This window comes from Ambystoma mexicanum, chromosome 13 (assembly GCF_040938575.1).
Source record: "Ambystoma mexicanum isolate Mex_15411 chromosome 13, UKY_AmexF1_1, whole genome shotgun sequence".
Lineage (NCBI taxonomy): Eukaryota > Metazoa > Chordata > Amphibia > Caudata > Ambystomatidae > Ambystoma > Ambystoma mexicanum.
This window is the reverse complement of record NC_090938.1, coordinates 775,410,135-775,435,052: the sequence shown is the minus strand read 5'-3', so window position 1 is coordinate 775,435,052 and position 24,918 is coordinate 775,410,135. Positions and strand designations below refer to the sequence as shown.

Here is a 24,918-nt window from a genome sequence, read left to right as displayed (position 1 = left end):
AAGGCCCTCTGCCTTGTTGGGATCATAACGAGAACGAGCTGGTCTTGAGCGAACTCAACCATGTTAGCCTTTTGATCATGCCAGTGCTTGACCAATGCTTGTCCAGCTTTCAAGTTATCACTTGCTTCTGTCATCATGTGCGACATTCTCCTCCGGAGACCTATCACGTAGTCAGTCACTCTGACTGGCTTGGAGGAAGGAGCACTCTCCAACCCCTCCTTAATCAGGGCCAATGGACCTCTGACGGGATGACCATGGAGAAGCTCAAAGGGAGAATAACCTACTCCCTCCTGAGGGACTTCTCTATAAGCAAAGAGAAGGCATGGCAGTAGAAGGTCCCACTTACGCTTAAGGGGTTCCTCTAAAGCACCTATCATGCTCTTCATGGTTCGGTTGAACCGTTCTACCAGCCCATTGGTTTGGGGGTGGTAAGCCGTTGAGAACTTGTAAGTAACTCCACAGGTTTTCCACATGGCTTTCATGTAGTGGGACATAAAGTTTGACCCCCTGTCAGAGATTACTTCCTTAGGAAACCCGACCCTGGTAAAAATACCAAGGAGGGCCTTAGCCACAGCCGGAGCTGTAACAGTCCTCATAGAAATTGCCTCAGGATACCTAGTAGCATGGTCTACTGCAACAAGTATAAACCTGTTGCCTGAGGAGGTTGGAGGATCAAGGGGACCAACAATGTCAATCCCTACTCTCTCAAATGGGACTCCCACAACTGGGAGAGGCACTAAAGGTGCCACATTCTTGGAGCCAACCTTACCAGAGGTCTGGCAGGTGTGGCAGCTCCTGCAGTGTTTTTCTACTTCGGCCCCCATCTTTGGCCAATAAAAGTAGAGAGAGAGCCTTTCCTTAGACTTCTTGAAACTCAAGTGACCAGCCAAAGGAATCTCGTGGGCTAACTGCAAGAACTGTGGTCTGTTCTCTTGGGGTACTACAAGTCGTTTGTAGTCTCCAGGTGCAGACTCGGTCGGTTCACTGTAGAAGAGGCCATCTTCCCAGTGCAACCTGTATTTCCCAGGCTCTTGCCCTTCAGCCTGAGCTTCTGCCCGGTGGCGAAGACCTTCCAGAGTTGGACATTCTCTCTGTCCCTTACTGAAGTCTGCCCTGTTGGGTCCACCTTCTGCCAGTAAAGACTGCAGCTCAGGATGGTCAACAGGATCCAGATCTCCAATGAGTTCCTGGCCTTCCATTAGCTCCTCTTCAGAGTCTAATTCTACCACACAGGGTTGTACCTCCCTCTCAGCCTCAGCTGGAGGTGGAGTTACGGGTGTAACTTTGGACAACCGCAGGGAAGTCCTTGTGGGCTGCACTGAAATGCTGGCTGCTGGTTTCGGTATAGAAGTCTTAGGTTTCCCTTTCGCTTCCGATTTCTTGGAGACAGCAGCTGACAATTCCAGTGGAGCAGGAGTGATATCTTTCTTCATCATCTCCTGGAGAGTACCTTGCATGGTTCTCTCCCTTGCAGGTCTGGTTAGCTCTTGTAACCGTTTACTAGGAGGTCTGGGAGTATGTGACACAACTCCGAGAGTTTTTAAATCGTTACCCAACAGAACGCGTCCTGGTACCTCACTCTGTATGCTGACAGGTATCTTCACAGTCATGTCGTTACACTGGATGAGAACTGGTAATTGGGGAAGCATCTGCACAGGCCCTCAAGCTAACTTGGTGAGACGTGTGGGTGCCTTAGCAACATCCTCAGCCTGAAAAAAAGATTTATCCACCACAGTTATGCTGGCTCCAGTGTCCCTAATGGCAGGAGTCTCCTGACCATTCACCTGGACACTGTCCTTATAATACTCTTTAGTATTATCGGGGATAGAATTATAGACATCTAAATTCTGTTGTTCCCACAACCCCAGAGATACTAAAGAAACACTGGCTGAGACTCCAATGGGTTCATCAGCCAGCAGTAGAAAGTTTCCACTTGCCATTTGGACTTCCTCCTCTGGAGCGAAGGCTAAGGAGACAAGCTGGACCCCTGAAGGTTTACCCTTACATCTGGGATCTCCTTTCACGTGGTCAGACGAGCCACAGATGCTTTCTGGAATGGTGGCTTGTTCTGGCCTCCTTCCGGTTTGGCACCAGAAGACACACTATTCTGCTGCGGTTTTCCTTGTGGCTTACCCTTCTGGTTTTGTTTGGGGCCCTCTTTGGAATTAGAGTTATTCGAATTCTCTTTTGAGTCTTTCTTAGGCTGTTTTCCCTCATCCTTTTTCTGAGTTGCCCCAGAATCCTTATGAGTAGCCCTGTTGGCAACCCACAAGTCAGCAGCATTAGCTAGCTTCCTGGAATCCAATTCCTTCGAATCAGCCAAGTGCTGTCTGAGCTCAGGAGAACAGGCATCATAAATAGACTCCAACATAAAAAGATTCTTCATACCCTCATAAGTATTCACTTTGTAACCCTTAATCCATCCCTCTACGTTTTTCAACCCTTCACTCACCCAGGTAGCCCAAAGGGTACCATCATGCTTTTTGAGGGTTCTAAACCTCTTAAGATACTGGAAGGGGTCTTCCCAAATCTAGCTATTAAAGCTAGTTTCACACTTTCGTACTCTTTCCTATCCTCCTCCCCCAACTCCATTACCACATCAGTTGCAACAGGGGGGAGCCTAGAGAACAACCAGGTAAGCAGATCATTACCTGTGATGTTCTGGAGCCCATGATTGTACTCAAACAAACTCAGCCAATCCAACACATCCAACTTTGGTTCATACATACCAATTAATTCCTTCGGCATCCGGGGTCTTTTGGGACTGGAGCTTCTAGAGGAGCCAGAGACAGAAGCAGTTTCGACAGACAACTTTTTCATTTCTAACTCATGCTTGAGCTCCATTTCTCGGAGCCTAAGAATGTGTTGCATTTCTTGGTGTTTCTGTTCAGTTTGAGCAGTAATCCTTCTGAATTCCAAGTCTATTTTCATTTTTTCTAGTTCAAGGATTTTTAGGACTTAGTGTGGGACCTGTTATAGGCCCTGTAGGTACAGCTGGTAAGGCAGACAGAGGGGCAGGGGAGACAGTTTTGTTAGCCTCTCCCTCCTCTTCAGCCTCTTCATCACTATCATCAGAACTTTGATTTAGATCAACACCATTACTGTTATCTACGTTTGCTGGAGAAGTTGGTTCCTCTGAACCAGTACCCAGACTTTGGTTTGCCAGCAATCTCGCTATCAGTTCTAGTTGCTTGCCTCTTACAGGAAGATTCTCTTGTCTACAGAGGGCTCGCAAACTCTCAGTAATTTCACCTGACAAGGATTCTTGACTGTAAACTTCCATAGTAGACATGTTTTTGAAAGTTGCTTTTAGTGCTAAGCTTTGTGGTTAGTTATCCTAAAGTGTTAAAAAGCACTCTAAACGGTATACTCGATACAAATCCCACCGCTGTACACCAGTGTTAGGCGGAAACCTGTGCAGTTCCCTCTGGGACCACTGCAAAAGATTTAGGACTACAGGTGTTTGGCAGTAAACCCACTTGGTAGCAGTCTGTACCACACAGATTCACTTGGTAGCTGTGGCTGAGCAGTCAGACTTCCCTCAAGAAGAGTTAGGCAGTATGTGGAGTATACAAAATAGGGCAATCTACACAGTAGAACAAGCAAACACGGAACAGAGCTTCGGTGTAAAGATATATAGTTATTTATTTATAAAAACACATCTATGAAAAACACACTGGCACTAATACGGTAAACAACTTCACTCACAATTACTATAAGTAAATCAATCCCCCTAACAATAGTTCGACAAGTCTAGGTTCAATGGCACCACTTATTTGCAGACAGAGGTGAATGCTTTAACCTAGATGGTACTCTAGTATTCGTTAGGACGGGAGAGAAAAAGGCAGGCTATGAAACCAACTCAGTACCAACACTTTTACGAACAAATGCAAGGCAAATAAGGCAGGGTCTACTGTAGATCACAAAGTTCAGAGGCCAGGCCCACTCGGAGAGAGGCAAGGCAGAATGTTCCAAAAAGTATCACAGCGGAACTGCACTTTGAGTCTTTGGCGCAAATTGTCACAGAAAGGTTTGGACCAGTTCAGAACAGAAAGTTAAGAAGGCTTGGAGGCGACCCAATGGATAGGCGAGGATTAAGACACCCCACGCTAACCGACACAAGGGAAGCCAGGCGGACACGGTACCTTGTATGTGAGAGACAGCTCCGGCGGGGGCAGTTGTTCCTGGTGGTGGATGCACGTCGGGGCTTTGCCAAGAGAAGAGATGCTCTCGTCATCGAAGGAAAGTTGAAGATCGTTGCACCACCAGGGAAGAGACCAGCCGCGGAGTGCTGCATCACAAGGCACCGCCTTTTGGCCGCGGTACAGGGTTAGTGGCTATCTTGTTGCCGGGGTGCTCAGCACGGGCAATTCGACCACTACGCCCTGGAACGAAGAAAAAGCAAAGGGGACTGGTTGTTCCCACCAGTCAGGGGAAGAGACTCTCCGGCGGGGAGATCTCCTCTGTCGTCGGGAAGTGGTGAGTCGGTTCAGCAGGGCTCCACCGGAGGTGTCGTCGTTGTAGGTCGGCTCAGCTTTACCCTCGTCAGAATCTTAGGTCCTGTGGCGACTTCTGAAGATCCAGTCCCAAAAGCCCTGCTTTTATGCAGAAAAACCCACATTCATTCAGCCTAGCTGTCAATCAAAACACGCTAAGTGGTGAGCGGGGTGGCTCACCACTTGGGCCAATCACATCAGCCAATCACGACAGAATGGCACCACTTTGGAGGGCCTCTGTGCAGAGGGCCACCAAAAGTGGAACAAAGGGCTCAACCTTTGGTTTAGGAGTCACAGAGACGAACACAGACGCCATTTTACAAACCGAGTTCTGGCAGAAAATACCAACCGATAGATTTATTTAAGATAAATAAACCGGTGGTATGTTAGAAATAGTATTAACCTCCAACAATGGGAAGAATCCCATAGGGTTATATTCGGGGTCGAATATAACAAGTAGTTTCCACTGCCACCAGCCAAAACTCGACGAGGGGGGACGGGACAGTGCCCCCTCGAATAACAGACCCAGGAGTAATCTAATTACCCCTACTAGTACGTCCACAATAGGATGGTTTGTACTAGTTCTGTTAGTAAATTTAGGTCTAGTAAAGCCAATAGTGACTTTACATGCCCTGGGAGACAGTAGTCAGTCCCAGGGTATGGAGTCTATGGTGGGGATCCTCTAGGACTCCCCAGTGTTACGGCACGGAGGGTGCGGTGTAACACACATAATAAAACATATGAGACCCTATGGAGTAAAAGACCCCATAGCCCATAGAACACATTGACATTGAAAGGAATTACCCACATTCATGTCCAAGAGTGGGAGAAAAAGAGTCTCACTCTTGGCAGGATGGAAAAAACAATATTAATGTCCTTGGTTACATCTCTACAAAATTCCACTTTAATAAATGTCTACGTGTCTCACTCTTAGGCCACTATCATAAGTGTGGACCATAAGTGATCGTCTTCAGGGCTCTTCAGAATGTCCTTCAATTTCCTTTCTCCATATCTTTTCATTCGAATTTTATAAAGAACCTTCCTGTTTTTTTAAACTTCTTGTACCTCCTTATTGTCATTAGAAAGCTTATTTATCTGAGTTCAGCACATTCATTCTTCTTATACTTCAGAATACCTCCATTATTTAATTATTCCAATGCATTATTCTTGAGTTATGCCACACAGTGTGAAAACCGCATGTTTTTGGCTTCCTTTCTGTACCATCAACCATACGGTTTTCACTTAAACCTTTTTGCTCCACTTACCTTGCTACGGTCATCTATTTTTGGGGCACTGATCAGTCCTTATGGCTATCAATGCAGGAGAACTCTGTTCTCCCTAGTAAAGTTCTTGGTTTATTATTCCTGACCACATCACCTTCTGTGAAGTGCAGTAAGAACACATTAGGCCTCATTACAAGTGTGGCGGTCCAGAAACAAGGGTGCCGGTAAGGTTACTGGCACCCTTGTTTCCGGACCACCACACTATGAGTCACCCTGCCGGGGCTGATGCTCCCAGCAGGGCAGAGCGTCCCTGGCAGGCAGAGTTGCCATGCAAGCTCAGGTACTCATGGGAATGGTGACTTGCAAGATCTGCCGCCTCGCTTCCCGCTCCGCCGGGACTTGTAATGTCCAGGTGGCACCGGGAAGTCAGGTGGTGGATCTTGTGTTACGGGGCCGGCGGCAACCCACCAGTTGCACCTGTAACTTTGTTTTAAGTAACTTTGTGGTTATTTGCATGATGTGTCCAGGATTGGATGGTGGTTTATAGTTTTTTTTATAGTCTTGTGCACCTTTGCATTTTACCACTTAATGTCAATTAGACTATCATACACTCTAAAATGGCTGTGCCACATGATTTTCACCTGTCCTTTGTCCTAAGTGACTCTTTCAACTGAGCTAATTTGAGTAGAAAGGTCTGAGGTTGTAGATGTACAGCCCACAATACAATGCTGGACAAAGTGGCTGTGCGACAGGGGGAGGTAGTGGAGCTTGGGCCTCAAATGGGATGCAAGGTTGGAGTTGTGCTATCATATTTTGGAACTGGTCTTTTCTGATATCTGTGGCTATGAAATTATGAAATGTATACAACAACTGTGCTTCAATGAATGGAGATGGAACATAATGAACAACTAGTAACTCAAGAAATATCAGTGCATAAAATCTCTGCAATCTTATAAATAGTTTGTTTGTATGTGAGTGATGAGAATCTTTGGGGAGGGAACCACAGGACCAGCCACCAGAAGTGGGGAACATTGGGAGTGTACCCAGGGTGAGGAGTGACTAAATCTGAAATTTTAGAAAGTTAACATAATTCGCCTGCAATCTTCCCAATGGAGGGGTCATAATATGGCAAACACCTAGGGATGTCTGGAGTTGTGGCAGAGGCCAGAGTATTATAAAATCATATTAGTATTTGAGTTGCACGAGGAAACCTACGAGTGTCCAACACCCTCACTGCCAGAAAGGTGTGTACCGAACAAACCAAAATCTGCTATACCATAGAATGCTCTGCTCTGGTAAGCCGGCTGTACCATTGTATCATCTGTTAAGCTGAAAGCACCAATCAAAGTGGCTGGCATAGTGGCAGAGCCCGCTAACAGGTAGGAGAGAGTCTGAGCCTTTTTGTGTAGCTTTAATTGAAGCAAGTTGTCTCAGACATATTGTTAATAGGATGCACCTGAATTAGGGCAAATGCTTGTAGAATAAATACCTGCGTCTCCTGCTGGTATGTGTGGCTGGGTCCAAATGTCTATACGGATACCACTAATTTGACTGACAGCTTATGTATGATATGATATGATAGGGCATTTATAACGCGCCTATACACAAGTGTTTCAAAGCACGATGTGGCAAGGGAGGGGGAACAGAGGGAAGACAGAGAAACGATCCTACTAGGCCAGGTGTTATTCAGATCGCGCAAGTGCAGGGGAAGAGGAAAAGTGCGGATTTGGAGGGGGATGGGGACAGTGCAGTACATGGTTAAAAGAAACAATAAAACTATGACATAAGTAGGGCCAGCTGGTGGCAAGTGCAAGGGTAAGTGCAGACATCAGGTGTCAAGTGGTGGTGGGGGACTGTAGGGATACAGAGAACAGTCCCCAAGGCAGGCAGTGCAGGTGTTTAACTGGGGGGGGAGGACCTGGGACCGAAATCAGAGAGTGGCCAGGTAACCGTAACAGTTTCAGCCAGGAGTTCAGCAGGGGAGAGGAGGAGAGAGGGCAGAAGCAAAGAGGAAGGTTTTGAGGGGCTTTCAGAACCGGAGATGGTTCTCCTCAAGTTTCGTGAGGCATGGAGGCTGTTCCAGAGGGAGGCCCCAGCTGAAGAAAGAGATCTACCACCAACTTGTTGCTTGGAGAAGCGACTGACCCAGAGGGAGTTTCAGCCAGGAGTTCAGCAGGGGAGAGGAGGAGAGAAGGCAGAAGCAAAGAGGAAGGTTTTGAGGTGCTTCCAGAACCGGAGATGGTTCTCCTCAAGTTTCAGGGAGATAGGGAGGCTGTTCCAGACGGAGGCCCCAGCCAAAGAAAGAGATCTACCACCAACTCGTTGCTTGGAGAAGCGACTGACCCAGAGGGAGTTGGAGGCGGATGAGCCAAGAGCTCGAGAAGGAGGATATTTAGGAAGAAAGCGGTGCAGTTATTGAGGCCCCAGGCCCCAGAAGGCCTTGTGAACAATGCAGAGGGATTTCAACTTAATCTTCGCAGCCACTGGGAGCCAGTGCAGAGATTTCAGCCCTGGAGAGATGTGGCTTTTATAGTCCACAACAACAGTCCTGGTATTGTTCTTAGTGGACTTTGGTATCCTTAGCGTCTTTTGGCCACGTAGGGTGCACCTTAAGATGGGAGGAGGTATCTTTAGACCCAGAGAACAGCTCAGAGCTCTCTCTTGTAAGTGAATGCCTCAAGGGCACATTGAGGAAGCTCCATGATAAGTGCTGCTGTAGTACGCTTTGGTCACATTGATATCTCAGGTGAGGCCCCTTTTCTAGGCTGCAAAGGCTCCTGGGGAAAAGTCTTGATAGCAAAGAGGAGGGAGAGATGCATGTGTACTTCCAAGCAATGAAGCTTGCCCAGGAAGAACAGGTTTCCTGGCTACCATGCTTGTGCAAAGAGAGGCTTACTGTCTTCTCTCTGTGTTGCTTCCTCAAGATGAAGTCCTGGAACTCTAGAGGTGGACGGAGAGGGAAAATGTGGATTTTGCAGGGCCTACACTGAAAGTGAATGACTTTAATAATAATAAAAGCTCTACACACTCTAACTGTGAAAGTCAGCTAAACAGAATTGGAGATTGAAGTTGTGCACAGGAACCGGTAGCATAAGCGAGGATGCAGAGGAACTGTGTGGAGAAGACGGTTCCATGAAATTCACGGGACCTGTATGAAAATTACAAGAACAGTGGAATAAATGCAAGAGAAGAAATCCTAGCAGCTAGTCATGTCGGCTTACGCAGGGAGCATTTACAGAGGACTGAAAGCTGATGGGTAGGCAGAGCTACGTGACCTTTCAAGGAGAGATCACTTCCACACCCGCCTTGAAAAGATAAGCAGTTTTAGGATGGCAGTCGTACATCACATATTGTCCACTGCTAAAACCAGTCAAGAACAAGTATGATATAACTGCATTAGCGAGTATTTGAGAAATAAGAAAGGCGAGAGGGAGAAGAGTGAATGCGTGTGTGGGTACACTATATGGCTCTCGTTCCAAGAATGACCATGATTGCTAAATAACATGCCCTCGGCTGTAAATACATAAATGCTGCCTAAAAGAAGTGATCTGCTAATCCACTTCCCATTATAAAGCTCAAGAAAAATCCAACCGTATGCAGTCAAAACGTTTTTTCAGCACTGATGCGGGCCACGAGCAAGGATATGTTAATGTGATTTGCTAAATCACTATTTGCTTGCAAATCTAAGCAAATGACATGTTCTGGATCAATGCCTTGTTGTTTATTTGGAACTAATCCATGTATAACACCTGCCAATTTGTCAGCCAGTAAAGAGACAGAGAGGTCCTGGCTGGCCAGACCTCCTGCAATCAAGGGATCAGGATTTCCCCTGTGTTAGCACAGGGCTATTGAGAGCAGGGCCTTCTGTTAGTATTGTCTGTCTGTGTTAGAACACGCGTTGGGGCCAGACATGGTGGGCCATGAGCCCCTCTAGTCTCTTTCACACCACACACACACACACACTGTGGGCACAGTCTTGATTGGGGATGAACCCCTCTGGCTTAAGGTCACCCTTTGGGGGTGGAGCGCGCACTGCAAACCCCGCTGCCTTAGCAGCTGCACATACCTGTAGGGAAATATTCCAGCATTTTCTTGCCATAAATCTCTTCATCCTTCTCCAGGAATACACAGATGATAATGCGGTCCACCTGTAAAGGAGAGCATAGAGGGGGAGCTTATTAAATGGAAGCTGTTCACTTCCATAACACAGCCCGCTCTCTACGAAAGAACAGCATGGGCCAAAAGGGGCATCCACCAATCCAGAACCCCCTGAAGTCTATCTGAATTACAAAGACACATGGCAATGAAATCGGATTTTCACACAGACCTTGGATGCCAGTCACTGAACTACTGGATTTAGCCCAAATCACGATGCATTGGCATCCAGTTTGGAAAAGTACAAACAAAATCACAAGTGGAACAGTGGCCATCATTTTATGGATATAGTCAGTACCTCAAATTAGCAGCAACATGCTGTTAAGGGGTCCCATAATTTATGGCTGACATATCAAGCCTTGATAAAGCAAACAAACAGGATCTTAAACCTAAATATTGGAAGTCAAGTCCTGCCTGGAAACTTACTACGAAACTCTACCCTCCTGCCCATTTACTGTTGAAACGGCATTAGGTAATACCCTCCGCAGAACGTGGTAGAGGCAGGTGGGGATGCGCTAGCAATCGATGGCATCAACATCGGAACAACTAGCAAGTGACACCTACTGTCCTAAAGGCTGCAAGTGATTACCTGCCCATCCAGAGCAGAGGCAGCCAATACTGGCATTCACTGACTGCCAGAGTGCTGGGATACTCTGTCTCTGCATTACTGATGCCATGCTTGATAGCAGGGGGGAATGGGAGCACGCATAAGGCATCCTCGCGACGCCAAGGAAGCCCTAATAAGTGACCCTTCTCATCAGCCAGCGGTGGTGGCAGGGACTGAGGTTCAGAGAGCCAAAAAAGACTAAGTCAAGCCTTCGGCAACAACAGGCTTCTGTGCCCAGTTCCAGATTACTGCATGATCTGCCTGGAAACATGCTGGACATAGGGGCTAAGGAGCGATACAGATCTTCCCTTCTGCAGTTTTCACCCCCAGAGTTGTAAATGTGACAGGCTTTTTATGATAGGATTACTTTGCTAGTGAAATGATTACTTTTTTGAAAAATAAACGTGACAGGCTTTTTATGATAGGATTACTTTGCTAGTGAAATGATTACTTTTGTGAAAAATAAGCCAGCCACCTTGCTACAATTACAGGCTGCAAAGAATAAATATCTTAAAACAATGACATTTTTGGATCTCTCCTGAAAGAACCTTGTTTGTTTCGTGCTGCACCATTCCCAGCTTCATGCCTCTCTCAGTGCTCAGTGGTCCTTCGCGACTCTTTGTATAGTTCAAGAGGTATAACAAGGTAGACAGAGAGGTAGAAAGATAGACTGGGGAAAGATATTGTGAGTACAAAAGAGAGAGCGAGAGAAAGAGATAGAGAAAGGAAGAGAGAGAGAGGCAGATATAGTTGCGCTTTTACAGTGTGCATCACTAGTGAGATGATCTGGAATTATGCCTGTCTCCAATCCCATAGGCCTCACATGGAGCAATGTTGCCAGTTTCGGACAGCCCCATTGGAATAGCTGCTTCTAGAGAAGTGTGCACTGTTCTAGATGCCACCCAGTGGGCACTGTGCAACATTTTTAGGTAACATCCAGAACAATGCACCAGGCAAACTTCTCTGTTGCCTCTGAAACACTAGTCATTTCTTATAGAATTGTTCAAAGTTATAACAACTAGAACGCTCAGTCAGCTTGTGGATCTTTTCGTTCTGCATTGCTCTTTCCATATTCCTTCTCCCAGTATTTGGGAGATTGTGGGAAAAGGAGTCCATTGGTGTCAGGTGATGTAGATTACTTGGAAAATCACTTTCAGCAATTCTGAAAGATAAATCACTTCTATATGGTGAATAATTTGAACTGGAAAAGACGGTCTTGGAGCTTTCACATTTTAGAACAGGGATGGAAGTTTGATCTATAGAATGTTGGGAAAGGTTTCTCTATTTTCCCTAAAAGGGGTGTAGATGTATGGCAATATGCCATGAGGGTAATGGGATAAAGTGGTCCTCTTCACTGGAAAATGGGGATACCATGTCTCATCCGATAAAACCATGACATCTCCCTGGAGGCTGTCTCCTCCCTCATATAGTGGCCCCCATAGTCAGGATCAGGTGGCGGCTGCTGTCTGCTGGCCACATCGGAGGAGGTTACTGCCAGGAGATCAATGATAACTCAATTGGATTAATCACAGCTGTTCCTTTCCCACTCCAGGGTTTGCCTCATGTTTACTTCCCATTTCCGGGCTTCTCTGCTCTCTCCTCACTCTGGGGGTTCTCTATGCCTTAGTCTCCACTCTGGGGTTCCCCTGTTCTGTCCCCAATATGGGGGTTCTCGCTCTTTTACTTCCAACTCTGGGACTTTACCATTCTCTCCCTGCTCCAGGGTTCTCTTGCTCCCCACTCTGGGGTGTCTGGCACTGTTCCGGTCGCTCCTGCTTCGGGCCCTTTTCCTACACTCGGAGGTCCCTTTCTCTCTCACCTTGCCGCCCTGCTCCCATTCCTCTGAAGCCACAGAGTGCCTGTTCCTGGTGACCGGTGATCCCTAGGAGGGGTGTGTAGACCATCTGGCTCTCCTCTTCCCACAGAGCCACTTACGCGTCTGACGGTGATGACTCGCCTTTAACACTTGCTTCTGCTCTGGGCTTTGCCTGAGCCTTACGGGGTATGCCGTACTCATGAGCACATCGGATGGTCGTTGTTACTCGTTTGAGGAATCTGGTTGCCCTTGCGTAATGCACGCCGCCATCCGGGACACCGCATCTGGCATTCTCTCTCTACCAGCTATACCTTTTCAATGTGTGTGCCAGAGCAATTGAACTCTGCAGGCTTCATAGAATCCCCCTTCTGATTGGCTCCTTTAATGGTGCTCGCCCTGGAGGCTGATCCTTTTGTCTTTCTGCTGTCCGCTGTCATTGGTGAGTACTGGCTAAGGTTTGGGTTAGAAGCCGAGTCAGCCATTGGAAAAGGGGTTAGAGGATTCTGATGCACCTTAGCTCCTACATAGCCCATTAAGGTGTTAGTGTCTGGGTGGTTGGGATGGTCCTCTCTGGGGTTTTTCTGTCCCCTAAGTGGAGTCACCACCAGAGGGATCCTGCTTACCCTGTCCCCTAGAGTTAACAGCATAGCAGGCTAACCTCCCTAGTCCCAAAGGGGGTGGCTTCCCCTTGGGGAAAGATGACAAACTCCCTAAATTCGACACAGTCCCAACTCTCTCCTATTGCCCCCTTCTATGATTCATTATAACACTGAGTACTTCTTGTTCTAGAGTTTTGTAAAGGCCTTACCTGTCAATGAAACCCTGCACTGATATGTATATCAATGTGTTGAGTGAATAAGACATTCTGTTGCATTCTGTGCCAGATGTGTGCAACATAAATGCTACCAAAAATACACACTGTATACAGACTATTCAAAGTTTGATTCCAATTGAATTGGGGTTTTATGTCTCATTTATTTAACTGCTACCATTCATTTGTCCATCATTCATTACACAGTGGCCTTTCGAAAAACAAGATAGTTACTTACCTATAACTACAGTTGTTCAGCACTGAAAAGGGAGGATATATGTGCAGGATTGAATAGCTAATGTCATCAACCAGGTACTCCTTGTCACATTAAAATAGATGTTGCAATACTGTGCTAACCAAACGGACAGTGCAGGTTGTATTTATTTTTTTAACATTTTATTTATGATTTCAAAAAATGCAGAATGCTTCAGAGATGGTACCAACTAAGCCAACTCCATACATTTGCCGGCTATTTTTCAAGAGCACGTGGTTCTCTTCTTCAGGCCTGTTTGGTTCTTTTGCATAAAAAAGGTTTTTGCTAACCCTCTTTGAGGAGGTGTGGCTACCAAGGAATTGGGTTTTCAAGAAATATATTTTATGTCTGCAGAAGGAATGGGCTCAAAAGAAGCAGGCATCACTCTTCTAAGTAATGTATGAATTAACCTCTCAAGCAGGCACTGGCCTTTTCAACCTAGTCAGTCTCTTAAGAAAACCATGACACTTGGATGCACAGAAACACGCTAGCCTGAATGCATTCTATCAACAGGGGGTAGATGGAGCTTGACTGGCGCAATTTGCAAGTCTTTTCCAGCGAAACTTAGTGAGTGTGTAAATATCTGGCGTGGAGAATTAAGCACAGGATGAATTGCCTCAACTTTTCACCAACTGCAAATTCTTTTACATTTCTTTGTATATGTTTGACATATAGAATAGACCGTAGACTGTCAAAAAAGCTCTCCAAATAAAGGCAACTATAAATGATTAATTAGTAGAGAGAGATGAGAATCAATGCAATTGAAGATTTACTGCAAACCCATTTCATAATTAACAATGGTTTACCTCAATACTTTACACCGTTGAAATTACTTAAACTTAAATTAGGAAAAAGTCTATATTTTAATAGGCGTTGTGGAGGAGAAGGAACATAAGCTTATAAGATGTTATGAGTATGCTTTGGCTCTCTCTGGAACAGATACAATGAGGAGTATAGTCATCTCCTTTGAAAGGACACTGCCAGGGACTTAAAAAAATTGGAGAGGGGCTACTCTTCTTTTTGTATGATAAAAATAACATGTCACACAAGGCGTCAATGGATAAACACCAGTGCCCCTAGAGAAAAAGGACTATTATTAAGAAGTTTTACAACACATGATGCACGGGAGAACAAGGAGGATAAAGCAAAGATGAAAACTGAAGATGCAAACACAGACTCGGGGAGAAACCTGCTGTTGAGTGTAATCAAATAGAATTTCAGAATCTTCAAAAGAGGCAAAATGGTCCTGTAATGAGTGTAATATTAACTGCCTACTGAGAAAATTAAAAAAAAAAAATCCTTCACAAAATATGATCATATAATGATGATTGGGCAACTATTACCCTATGAAAGAAGCAGCCCGTAAGTGGTCAGGGTCAGGTAGAAAATGACAGGACGTCGGGATGATTGTTGTGCCTATCTGTGAGACCTTTAAAGGAAAGGCAATTTGAGGGTAAACTGACATTGTTTACATTTGCCAGGAATGTACAGACCACGGCAATCTAGGGGTTGTGAATCCTGGTGTAAAACCTAACCAGGCTTTCTTGAGATAAGAAAATGGAGAACCTTGAGCCTGATGGGTGGCAGTATGTAGATTTGATGGAAACCATGATAAGATACGCGTTTGGGCCACTTAGCGATACTTAGCCATCAATATCATTATGCATAGAGATCTTCTATATTTCTGGACTAAGTAAAGAATTATTAGACTTTTTTTTTTTTTTAAACTTTATTTATTGGTGCACACAAGCCGATCACATACATTTCACCATTCCAACGTAATTACACTTCAATAATGATACACAATCAGGTATTCTCCGATTCTGATTCTTCCGCTATAGCTTTGTCAGCAAGGTATTGCTTGTACCGGTCCCATATATTTCTGGGTCTGGCTATGGGTAGTACAGAGTCTATATACATTTCTTCAGTGCCATTAGTCCACAACATGTCTTTCTCCCAATCTGCCTTAGTTGGGGGGGTTACACTTTTCCATTTCAACAATATTGCCCTTTTGGCAATTAGCAAGCTCAAATTTAATAGTTTACGCCACAACGGGTTCATCTTCCCCACCACACCCAGCAAACATAGCTTTGGTGTCCACAGGACAGGTAGATCCGCCATTTCATCAAGCGTAGCACAGACCTCCCTCCAGTACTCTTTCAGTTTTATACATTCCCAAAGCATATGGTAGATATTTGCGCCCTCGGCATGGCATCTCGGGCACAATCCCGAGGTGGAGGGGTAGATTCGCTGAAGCTTTGCAGGTGTGTAATGCAGCCTATGTATTATTTTATAGTGTATAAGCTTATATCTGGAGTTGCATGAAATACTTTTGGTCAGCATACATATTTGCGTCCATTCGTGGTCCTCTATTTGTTGCCCCAAGTCTAGTTCCCAGTTGGTCCTGGACTGGTGGACCCCTTCTGGGCGTGTCTGGGTTATGATTTTATAGAGTGCAGCAGCTGTGACTTTTTGGGTCCCACTCATGAACATATAGCCCAGCCCCATATTTATTTCTGGTTCTTCCGGAAAGGAGGGGTAAGCCCTTTGCATGGTGTCTTTAATTTGGTGGTACTGCCATTTGTGTCTATTCGTGTTCCCCACTACTTCCTTTAGATCGTCCCATGTGGCAAATAGCCCATCCCGGAACAGCTGGCCACACTGCGCAATCCCTCTGGAATTCCAGTGCATAGCCACCTCCCCATCGAGAGAGAATGGTGAACGCGGGTCCCCCCATATCGGCATACTCGGATGATACAGCCTGCCCTTGCCAAATATATCCGCTATCTTAGCCCATGCTGTGGTTGTCACCTTCGTGGGGTCTGAGGAATTATGGTGTTTAGGGGCCGGTTCCAGCATCTTATGCAGAGCCAGTATTGATTCTCTAGCTTGTTGGCCATGTGGCGGCGGCCCCGGGTCAATAAAGTTTGCGGCCCAGTATGCAGCATAGTAAGCTGCGCCGAGAGGTAATATAGCTCCAGATCCGGAGCCGCCAGCCCCCACCGTTGGTATGTGTTAGTTAATGTATTCCAGTTAAGCCTGGGGTGCCCGCCCCAGACGAACAATGTGCAGGCACTCCTCATCTTGGAAAACAGTGTGCGCCCCGACCACACCGGGACTGTGTGAAACAGGTAGAAAAGTTTTGGCAGTATGATCATCTTAACGAGGGCTATTCTCCCCATTGGTGATATAGGAAGGGCACTCCAGCGCTTCATTTTTGCACACAGGGAGTCAGACAATGCATTATAGTTTAGCGCTCGTGTGAGCTGGGCCGTCCTCGCTATGTATGCTTCCAGATAGAGTATATGTGTGGGGCTCCATATGAGACCGCATAAGTCCCTGGGTTTCGTTGTATTTTTCGTGAGTGGGAATACCTCCGATTTACTAGGGTTGAGTCTCGATCCAGAATACCCGCCAAACTTATTCACCTCCGCCAGCACCTTGCCCAGCGTGCGGTCCGGGTTCCTAAGATATAATAAAATATCATCGGCATATAAAGTGATGATCTGCCTCCTGCCTTCCAACCATATTCCGTATGCGCTATAACGTGCCCTGAGAATGTCAGCCAGCGGTTCTATCACTAGGGCGAACAGTAATGGCGACAGGGGGCAACCCTGTCGAGTGCCTCCCAACAGTTCCAGGACTTCCGTTAAGGCGCCATTGATTCTGATCCTGGCATAGGGGTGAGCGTATAAAACATGAATCCACCTTATGATATTGGGGCCAAAGCCATAGTTGCGTATCACCCCAAATAAAAAGGGCCAAAAAACCGTATCGAACGCTTTTTGCATATCCAGTGAGACCGCTACTCCTTGGGTCTCTGGGGATATTGCTGCTAGTATCTTGTGGCATCGTCTGATGTTGGTTGCTGTGGATCTGCCCATAATAAACCCTGCCTGGTCGTCATGTACCATGTACGGCATTAACGATGACAGTCTGGTTGCTAGCATTTTAGCGAAAATCTTCGCATCTGTGTTCATTAGTGACAACGGCCTGTACGACCCACATTCCTCAGGTGGTTTTCCCTGTTTGAGCAATAGTGTGATCACTGCTTCCCTTGTTGTTTCAGGGAGTTCTCCTTTATTCAAGGCCTCTATTCAAACAGTGTATAGCCTGGGCACAAGGAGATCGCTGAATTCTTTGTAGAACTCTGCTCCCAAACCGTCTGTGCCTGGGGCTTTCCCGTTGGGCAGCGCTTTTATCGCTTCGGCTATCTCTGCCTCTGTGATCGGGGTCTCGAGGGACTCCCTGGTGGCGTCAGCCAGAAGCGTTGTCGGTATTTGGGATAGGTAGGTGTCTATCTTCTCATCAGTACTGTCACATTGAGGGGAGTACAATTTCTTATAGAAATCATAAAATACCTTTTTCACCTTAACATCTTCAGTGGTCACTGTGCCATCCGGCAGATGTACGCACGGTATCGTTGTCATGCCTCTCTCACCCCTTACCATTCTCGCCAGCAGCCTCCCTGGTCTTTCACCCTCCCCATACCTTCGTGCAGCCACTGGTTTGTCGAAATAGCGGATCTCCTGCTCCGCTGCTTCTTTGTATTCATCCAGTCTGGTTTTAATGTCAGCGCTTGTTTGCGCTGAAGGAGAGTGTGCATATTGAGTTTGTAAGGTAGCTATCTGTGTTTCTAGTCGTGACAGTCTGCCCCTAATGTCCCTCAGGACTCCGCATTCAACAGCTATAGAGCTGCCTCTGATGCAAACCTTGAACGCCTGCCACAGTATTGCTGGACTAGACACCGTTCCCTCATTGATCTCAAAATACTCCTGTATTTTACTAGCCATTGCGTTTCTATAGACGAGATCTTGGAGAGCCAGTGGCTTGAACCTCCATGGTGGTTTACATGCCCTGATTCCGGGAACCTTTATTGTTAGCTGTATCGGGGAGTGATCCGAATACGTCCTGGGGTAAATATGTGTATCTGTAACCCAACCCAGCAACTCATTGTCAACCAGCCATAGGTCTATTCTTGAGTGCATGTCATGGACTGAGGAGTAGAATGTGTATTCCCTTTTGGACGGATTTAGCGCTCTCCATGCATCTTTCAGGTTGAGGTCAGACATGTGAAGGTGTATTTTCTGTGCCGCCTTGGTGAGTGTCCTAGACCTTGTTGACGTGCGATCTAGGTTCACATCAAGGATGGTGTTGAAATCCCCCCCGCAGATTAAATGGGCCGTCGGGTAGTTTGCCAATTTCTCGAATATTCCAGCATAAAATTCTGGGTCATCTATGTTCGGCCCATACACATTAAGGAGGACTATTTCGCTTTCACTAAGGGTTCCATGTAGCAGTATGTATCTGCCTTCAGGGTCTGTTTCTGAATGTATACAGTTGAATTGAAGTGATTTATGAATAAGGATCGCCACCCCCCTTGCCCTTCTCGAGTAGGTTGTAAAATATTGATGTGGCCCCCAACTCAGGATTAGATGTCCAGCTCGTTGGGGCCCTAGATGTGTTTCCTGAAGGAAAACCATTTTGGGGCCTAGCCTGTTTCTGTATGCTATTATCTTTCTCTTCTTCATGTGGATACCCAAACCGCGTACATTCCAGCTCAATATTTTCAAGCTGTCAGTGTCTGGTCTAGCCATTATCTAACCATTGATTATGACCATTTCCTTGGATGTGTAACCTAACCGTGTATTTAATTGTTGTAGTGTCGAAGGCTTATGTGCTTTTCATTTTAACCTCAACTTTTTCATAACTAGTATCCCAAACCATCTGCCCATCCCCTCCCCCCTCCCTCATAGTTCCCCAAACTTTAACTATGCTTATTGATCCCACCCTTCCTCCTCCCAACATTTAACGTGCACCTGCTACAGGGGGGGCTGTAGCGACCACCATTGCCCGGACCTCTCATCGTCATTTCCAATATGACTGGTTCTCCGTTGTTACTCTCATACATGTCAGCACATGCGGGTGGAGCTAGCATATGTGATTGTTCAATTTAGTCTTAATCTTCCCACATGTGGGCCACCCAATAGGGAGCCTTAGCTGTTTGCATTCCCTTCTAAATCAACACCATAGTAGCATTTTGTCTCCCGTATGTTTCATGAGTCTTCCTCGTTTCTAGGCCTCCCGGCAGGGGCAGGGATGTGTGTCTCGACAAAGTTTGCCGCCTCCTCAGGGAACGTAAAGAAGTATGTCTTGTTTTGATGCTGTATCTTAAGCCTTGCCGGATAGAGCATGGCGTATTTTACTTGGCGTTCGCGTAGTAGCTTCTTTACACCCGTGAACAATTTCCTTTCCTGCTCTACCGCCATAGTGAAGTCTGGGAAGATGCGGATTATGTTGGCTTCCCACCTTAATTCCTGTTTCTCCCTGGCAGCTCTCAATATCAGATCTCTGTCTCTGTAGTTGAGCAGGCGTGCGATAATAGCCCTGGGATATGCCCCAGGCTTCGGTTTGGGTGCCAGCGATCTGTGTGCCCTTTCCACGATGAACATTGCCGACCAGCCAGGGTCCCCCAGTAGGTTGCGGAGGAGGTCTTCCACCGCCTTTTCTATTGACCCCTTTAGGGCTTCCTCCGGAACCCCGATAATGCGGATATTGTTCCGTCGAGACCTGGCCTCCAAATTCTCACACTTAGATTTCACTGTTCCCGGATCGATCGCCATTGTGGACACCGTGGTCTTCAAAGCCTCAAGTGCGTCTTCTGCTCCGGAAATTCTTGTCTCCGCCTCTGTAATGCGCGCTGTTGTCTTGTCTAGCTTGGTTTTAATGGATGTAACCTCAGCTGTTATACCATCCAATTTGACATTGAGCGCGGCAAACCCCTGTTGCATAGCTTGGAAGACCGCTTGCGGATCCATCATGGCCGCTTGAGCCGCCGGTTGTTCACGTGGAGGCACGTCTTCAGACATCAAGGGTTGTGCTCCTTTGTCAAGTGCTTTCGTGAATCTTTCAATGGATCCCTTCCCTTTCTTTTGACCAGGACGATTGGGCATTGTCTGCACGGAGTCTACTCCTCACCCCCCTCCTCTCGAGGCTCTGGGGATTGTCTAGTGCCCGCAACCCGCTTATGCGTGAAGCTTGTGTTATTTCCTCCCGGCTGATTTATGCAGCCGCCGTGGCCAGAGAGCACGTTCCAGTGCCTGCCACCCCACCTATTAGTTGCCTTGTCCTCCGGTACTGGACCTATGTGTAATAGGCCCTTGTCCTGCACGTGGGGCTGCTGGCTGTTGCAATACTCACCCACCGCCAGTGACTTCCAGAGCGCCGCAGGCCCGCCGCCTCCGATGACCACCACCTCCGAGGGCCAATGCCCACCAGCCCCCTCCAGATGTGCCTTAGTGTCCGTGCCCAGTTATCGAGCGTCTGCACTCGAGCCAGCCGTGGGGTGTCCCTTTGGGGTCCGGGGGGGCCTTTCGTCGCCGAGTGTCCACGTTTATTGAAGGATGTGGTATGGGGCACGCGCCAAGGCGCCTACTTGCGTGGGTGGGAAGGGAGAGTACCCCGTTGGTCTTTTAAACGGGTTTCCTCAGTGTCACCAGATGCACGTTAGTGCGGGGAGGCCCAATCCCTCGACGCGGACCTCCCACGCGCCCCCGGCCAGACTGCAGACGCGTACCTCTGCTGGCCGCCGGGGAGCAGCAGTCCAGCCAGGCACCCGCGCCCTCCTACCTTGCGGGCCGCGAGCCCTGTCTCCGATCCTCCGGTTTGTCTCGTGCCCAGGCAGGGGTGGGAGGGGGAAGGCCAGCAGGCGCTCGACGGTCTCCGGAGCGCCCGCGTCCCCCACCCGACCCGCTGTGCCTTCTCCGCATCCTCGGCAGCCCGCGTCGCCGGGCTCCTCCCCTCTTCCAGCAGCGTTCTGAGCCGTATGATCTTTCTCGCGGCGCGACTCTGTCAATTGAGCGAGTTTCTTCACGGGACTTCGCTTGCAGTTGGATGAGGTGTTGCTTTATAAATTATTCGCGTTTTTCAAGCGAACCAAGTCAAATTATTCATCGTATTGGCTTCCAGGCCTTGGTCGTCGCAGGAGCTCACATGAGTGCGACCATTCCGTCTCGTGCGCAACAGCGCCCCGAAGAATTATTAGACTTAATGGACTTGGTGTAAAAGTGTACCCAAATATTCTCCAAATGTCTACCACTTTGCCTTTTAACATAGGTGAAATACCCCTGAGGGGAAAAGTGGGCATTTCCTGATTGTCACTGCCACAAAAAAGGTTTCTATTGAGCTTGCCCTGAAGAGAAAATATATGAATCAGAGATTCATGGTTTAAATCTCAATTTTGAGAGCTCTGTGGAAGCCGCACATCGTGAATGTAGGCAGTCACTGCCGCCAGAGAATAGCTGTTGAATCCTAGACGGGTGGACAGGTACTGGCGGCGCAGGACGGGGATGATCTTCTTCTGGTGGGGGGTGGGCGATGGGACTCACTCGAGCCTCTCCCAGAACATTTGCAGGCAGTTGTAGATCCACTCATCGCCAATGTTAAGAATGTGGTAGCGAGGAATCACAGGAACCACACGTACAAAGGTGAGGCTTTACTCTTGATTACATCATCAGCAGAAATAGGCGTAAGCGTTCAGAATGCAGGCAGTATAGGGACAACCACAGGCACGTCCTCACTCCAGTCAAATACTACGAACTGTGCTGGCTGGGAAATGACTTCTAAAAGGAGCTGTGTTTCTTATTGCTTACTCTGACGGTTATACAAGAGCGCTCTACTGGATATAGTGACTCCCTAATAGTTTAAATCAATATTTAGGGAGAATGTATTAATGAAGAAAAGAAAAGAAAAAACACATCTGAAGACATGTTGGTATTTGTCAACTTTGCATTTTGTTAAGGCGCACAGGGAAAAGACATTCCATGATGTACAGAAATCCATCCACGGTTGTTAATAATCACTCATGTTAGTAACATCACACATCCTGGATTGTATACCGTCATTTGTTGATTTACCATATCAGGTTCCGTTTACACAGTCATTTTCCTGTGTTGTTTCTTAAAAAACACTGGTTGACGATATGGTCTAGATGAGGCCTTTTTATTCCTTTGAGTGTATTTCTTTTTTATGATGTATGTTTTATACAATGTTATATACCTATAAAAAAAATACCCAAATTATGGTAATAAACACAGTTGAGTGAGAATTATGGTCACTAAAGGCATAGTTATCCCATTGCCTATGTGCTGGGAAGGTGGGTAGCTGGTGGTGAAAGTGCTACTATATTCGTTTACTTCCTCAATCACCCCAGCTCCCACACAAAAAAAGAGGAACCCCTTTGCTCAATTTTTTGAAACCCTCTGTCTATCTAGACATAGAATGTATAACACTTATAATACTGCCACAAGACCAATGTCATGGGCTCAGGGAACCTCTATTTCTGAACATAATCCAGGCTTAAGTGTCCAGGCCATTGCACAGATCTTTTTACTGTGCGCCTTAACATTCAATTGTGGGATGTTGATGTCTATTAGATAGGCTCTTTTTGGTTTCATGTATGTTTTTGAGAATTTTCCTCTGTATATTTAATAACCCTGTTTGGTATTTAAAGCTATACATCTATGTATGTCTTAATTTTATGAATACAGGTATTAACCTTGCGATAATGAATGCAGATTAAATAATTTTTGGAAAATTCAAAGTTGACAAATACCACCACGTCTTCAGATTTGGTTTTTCTTTCCTTTCAGTTCTTCATTAATACATTATTCGTAAATACTGATTAACATTATTAGGGTGTCACTGTATCTAGTAGAGCACTCTTGCATAACCTGCCAGGACAGTTATTTGACTATTTACCTCCCTGGTCCTGGGCAGAGTAGGGGGTGGGCCTTTTGTGGTTATTACATCATCACTCGAAGCCAGCCTCTCAATAACTGTCACTGTAAGAATATTCAGTCACCTCACACACACCACATTCTATATATGGAACTCTGCATCATACACACAAACACGCGCCCAGCGTAGCATTCATCAAAGAGGATAAGCACACCATAACAGGTCTATATAAAGGAAGAAGAGGTGGAGGCTGCTGAGAAGGAAAAGGCGCATCATGTGTTTCAGGATGTGGAGCAGCTTTTTGCAAAAAAAGAGCGTCTTCCTCTTTCTTCAGGTTCTGAAGATCAGGTGAAATCTAGGATCATTTGGAGCTTTCATTGTTGAAGTAGATATCTTGGTCACTGCAAACAGAAAAACAACCTTAATCCTTTTCATTGATGATGACATTCCTGATGTAGGCACTGTCTAAAATAGATGGTCCCAGAAACCTGATGGCCCAGTTGAAGATGAACTGGCCTGCCTCGAAAGTACAGAAGGGGCTGTCAACAATGCAATGGAAGGAAGGGGCCTCCATCCAGGGCGCTGATGATGAATGCGCAGCTCTGGTGGCAAGTGGCAGCCAGTGGACCCATGGGCCCATGCCTCGACATTGTCATCAGGGGCAGACATTTTAATTGGAATTACCTCTTCCATTGGAGCTTGAGCCCCAACATTTGGGAGCATGATTTTTGTGGTTTGAAACCTGCGTTCCCTTTGGGAGAAGGTATTGCGTCCTGCTTTTGGCAGGGGGCTAACCTCACCATCTCACAAGTTCTAATGTGAGCTGAGGAACCTTACCGTACTACTGTAACTGCCTGCAGCCTCCTGATTGTTTTTCCTTAGCAAGTGTTAAGAAGGGAGAAAACCTTTCTGTTTTCAAGGAAAATAGCAAATTTAATTGGAAAGAGCACTAGCTATCCTGAGGATTCATAACACACAGTATAGAATCTGACTTAAAATGATAGAAATAAGCGGAGATGGTGAGTTGACTGATCCTTGGAAGAATACGGGACCAGATAAGCTGTAACAGCCCCACTGTTTCAAGCGATTAAGAAATTAATACAAGTATGTGCACATTTAAAGTAATGGAGGTATGGCAACGTGTCTACGTTTCTCATAGGGATCCCAGACTTGGGTCATCGAATACTCACCATTGCACATCAATCTATAAAAGATCCAATGCTGCAGAACAGTAATGCATTAAATGCTTAGAATTTAGTTGCCGGCCCTACCATTCATTAAAATAAAATCAATATATTGGTAGCACTCCCCTTCGCTACATTAATACATTGTATGCTTCAATCCCTAGTTATGAATTTAGATATTGCAGCTAACTAAGATACCTGAAAATTCGAATTAGATTGGAGAAAATCTGAATCGTTAGCATCCAAGGTGGTTGTCTTGCCCAGGTTGCGTGTGGGGAGCGGCCTATACCAGGCTGCCTGGCTGCACCCCTCACGGGCCGCCTCATGGTCAGTGGCAGCCCAGTGGGTGAAGAGTGGAGAAGGAGAAGCCTGCTACACCCAGACCGGTGGAGCGGTGAAGCAAAGTCCCAGGTTGGCCTCACTGGCCCACCCGGGTGAAGAGGAAGAAGGAGGAAGTCCAAGGCTGCTCCGTTGGGCAGCCCAGGTCAAGCATTGCTGAGGGGGCGGGCCAGGATCATACCATGGCACGTGGCAGTGGTCCGGGTGGTGTCCCGTGTTACTATGGGGAGACCGCCTGATATCAAAAAAGACGCAGGAGTGCAGCAGTGATTACAAAGATGGCGGCGCAGTGATGA

At 46.7% G+C, this 24,918-nt stretch overlaps 1 protein-coding gene across 1 annotated transcript in view; it reads right to left on the bottom strand.

Moving 5' to 3' along the window:
• LOC138520570 (E3 ubiquitin-protein ligase TRIM39-like) overlaps window positions 1-24,918 on the bottom strand; it is a 186,851-nt gene that overhangs the window by 112,461 nt on the left and 49,472 nt on the right. Inside the window, exon 4 of the mRNA XM_069632908.1 lies at window positions 9,786-9,867. Coding sequence (XP_069489009.1) covers window positions 9,786-9,830 — 45 coding nt within the window. The 5' untranslated portion in view covers window positions 9,831-9,867. The remainder of the gene's footprint in view (window positions 1-9,785; window positions 9,868-24,918) is intronic.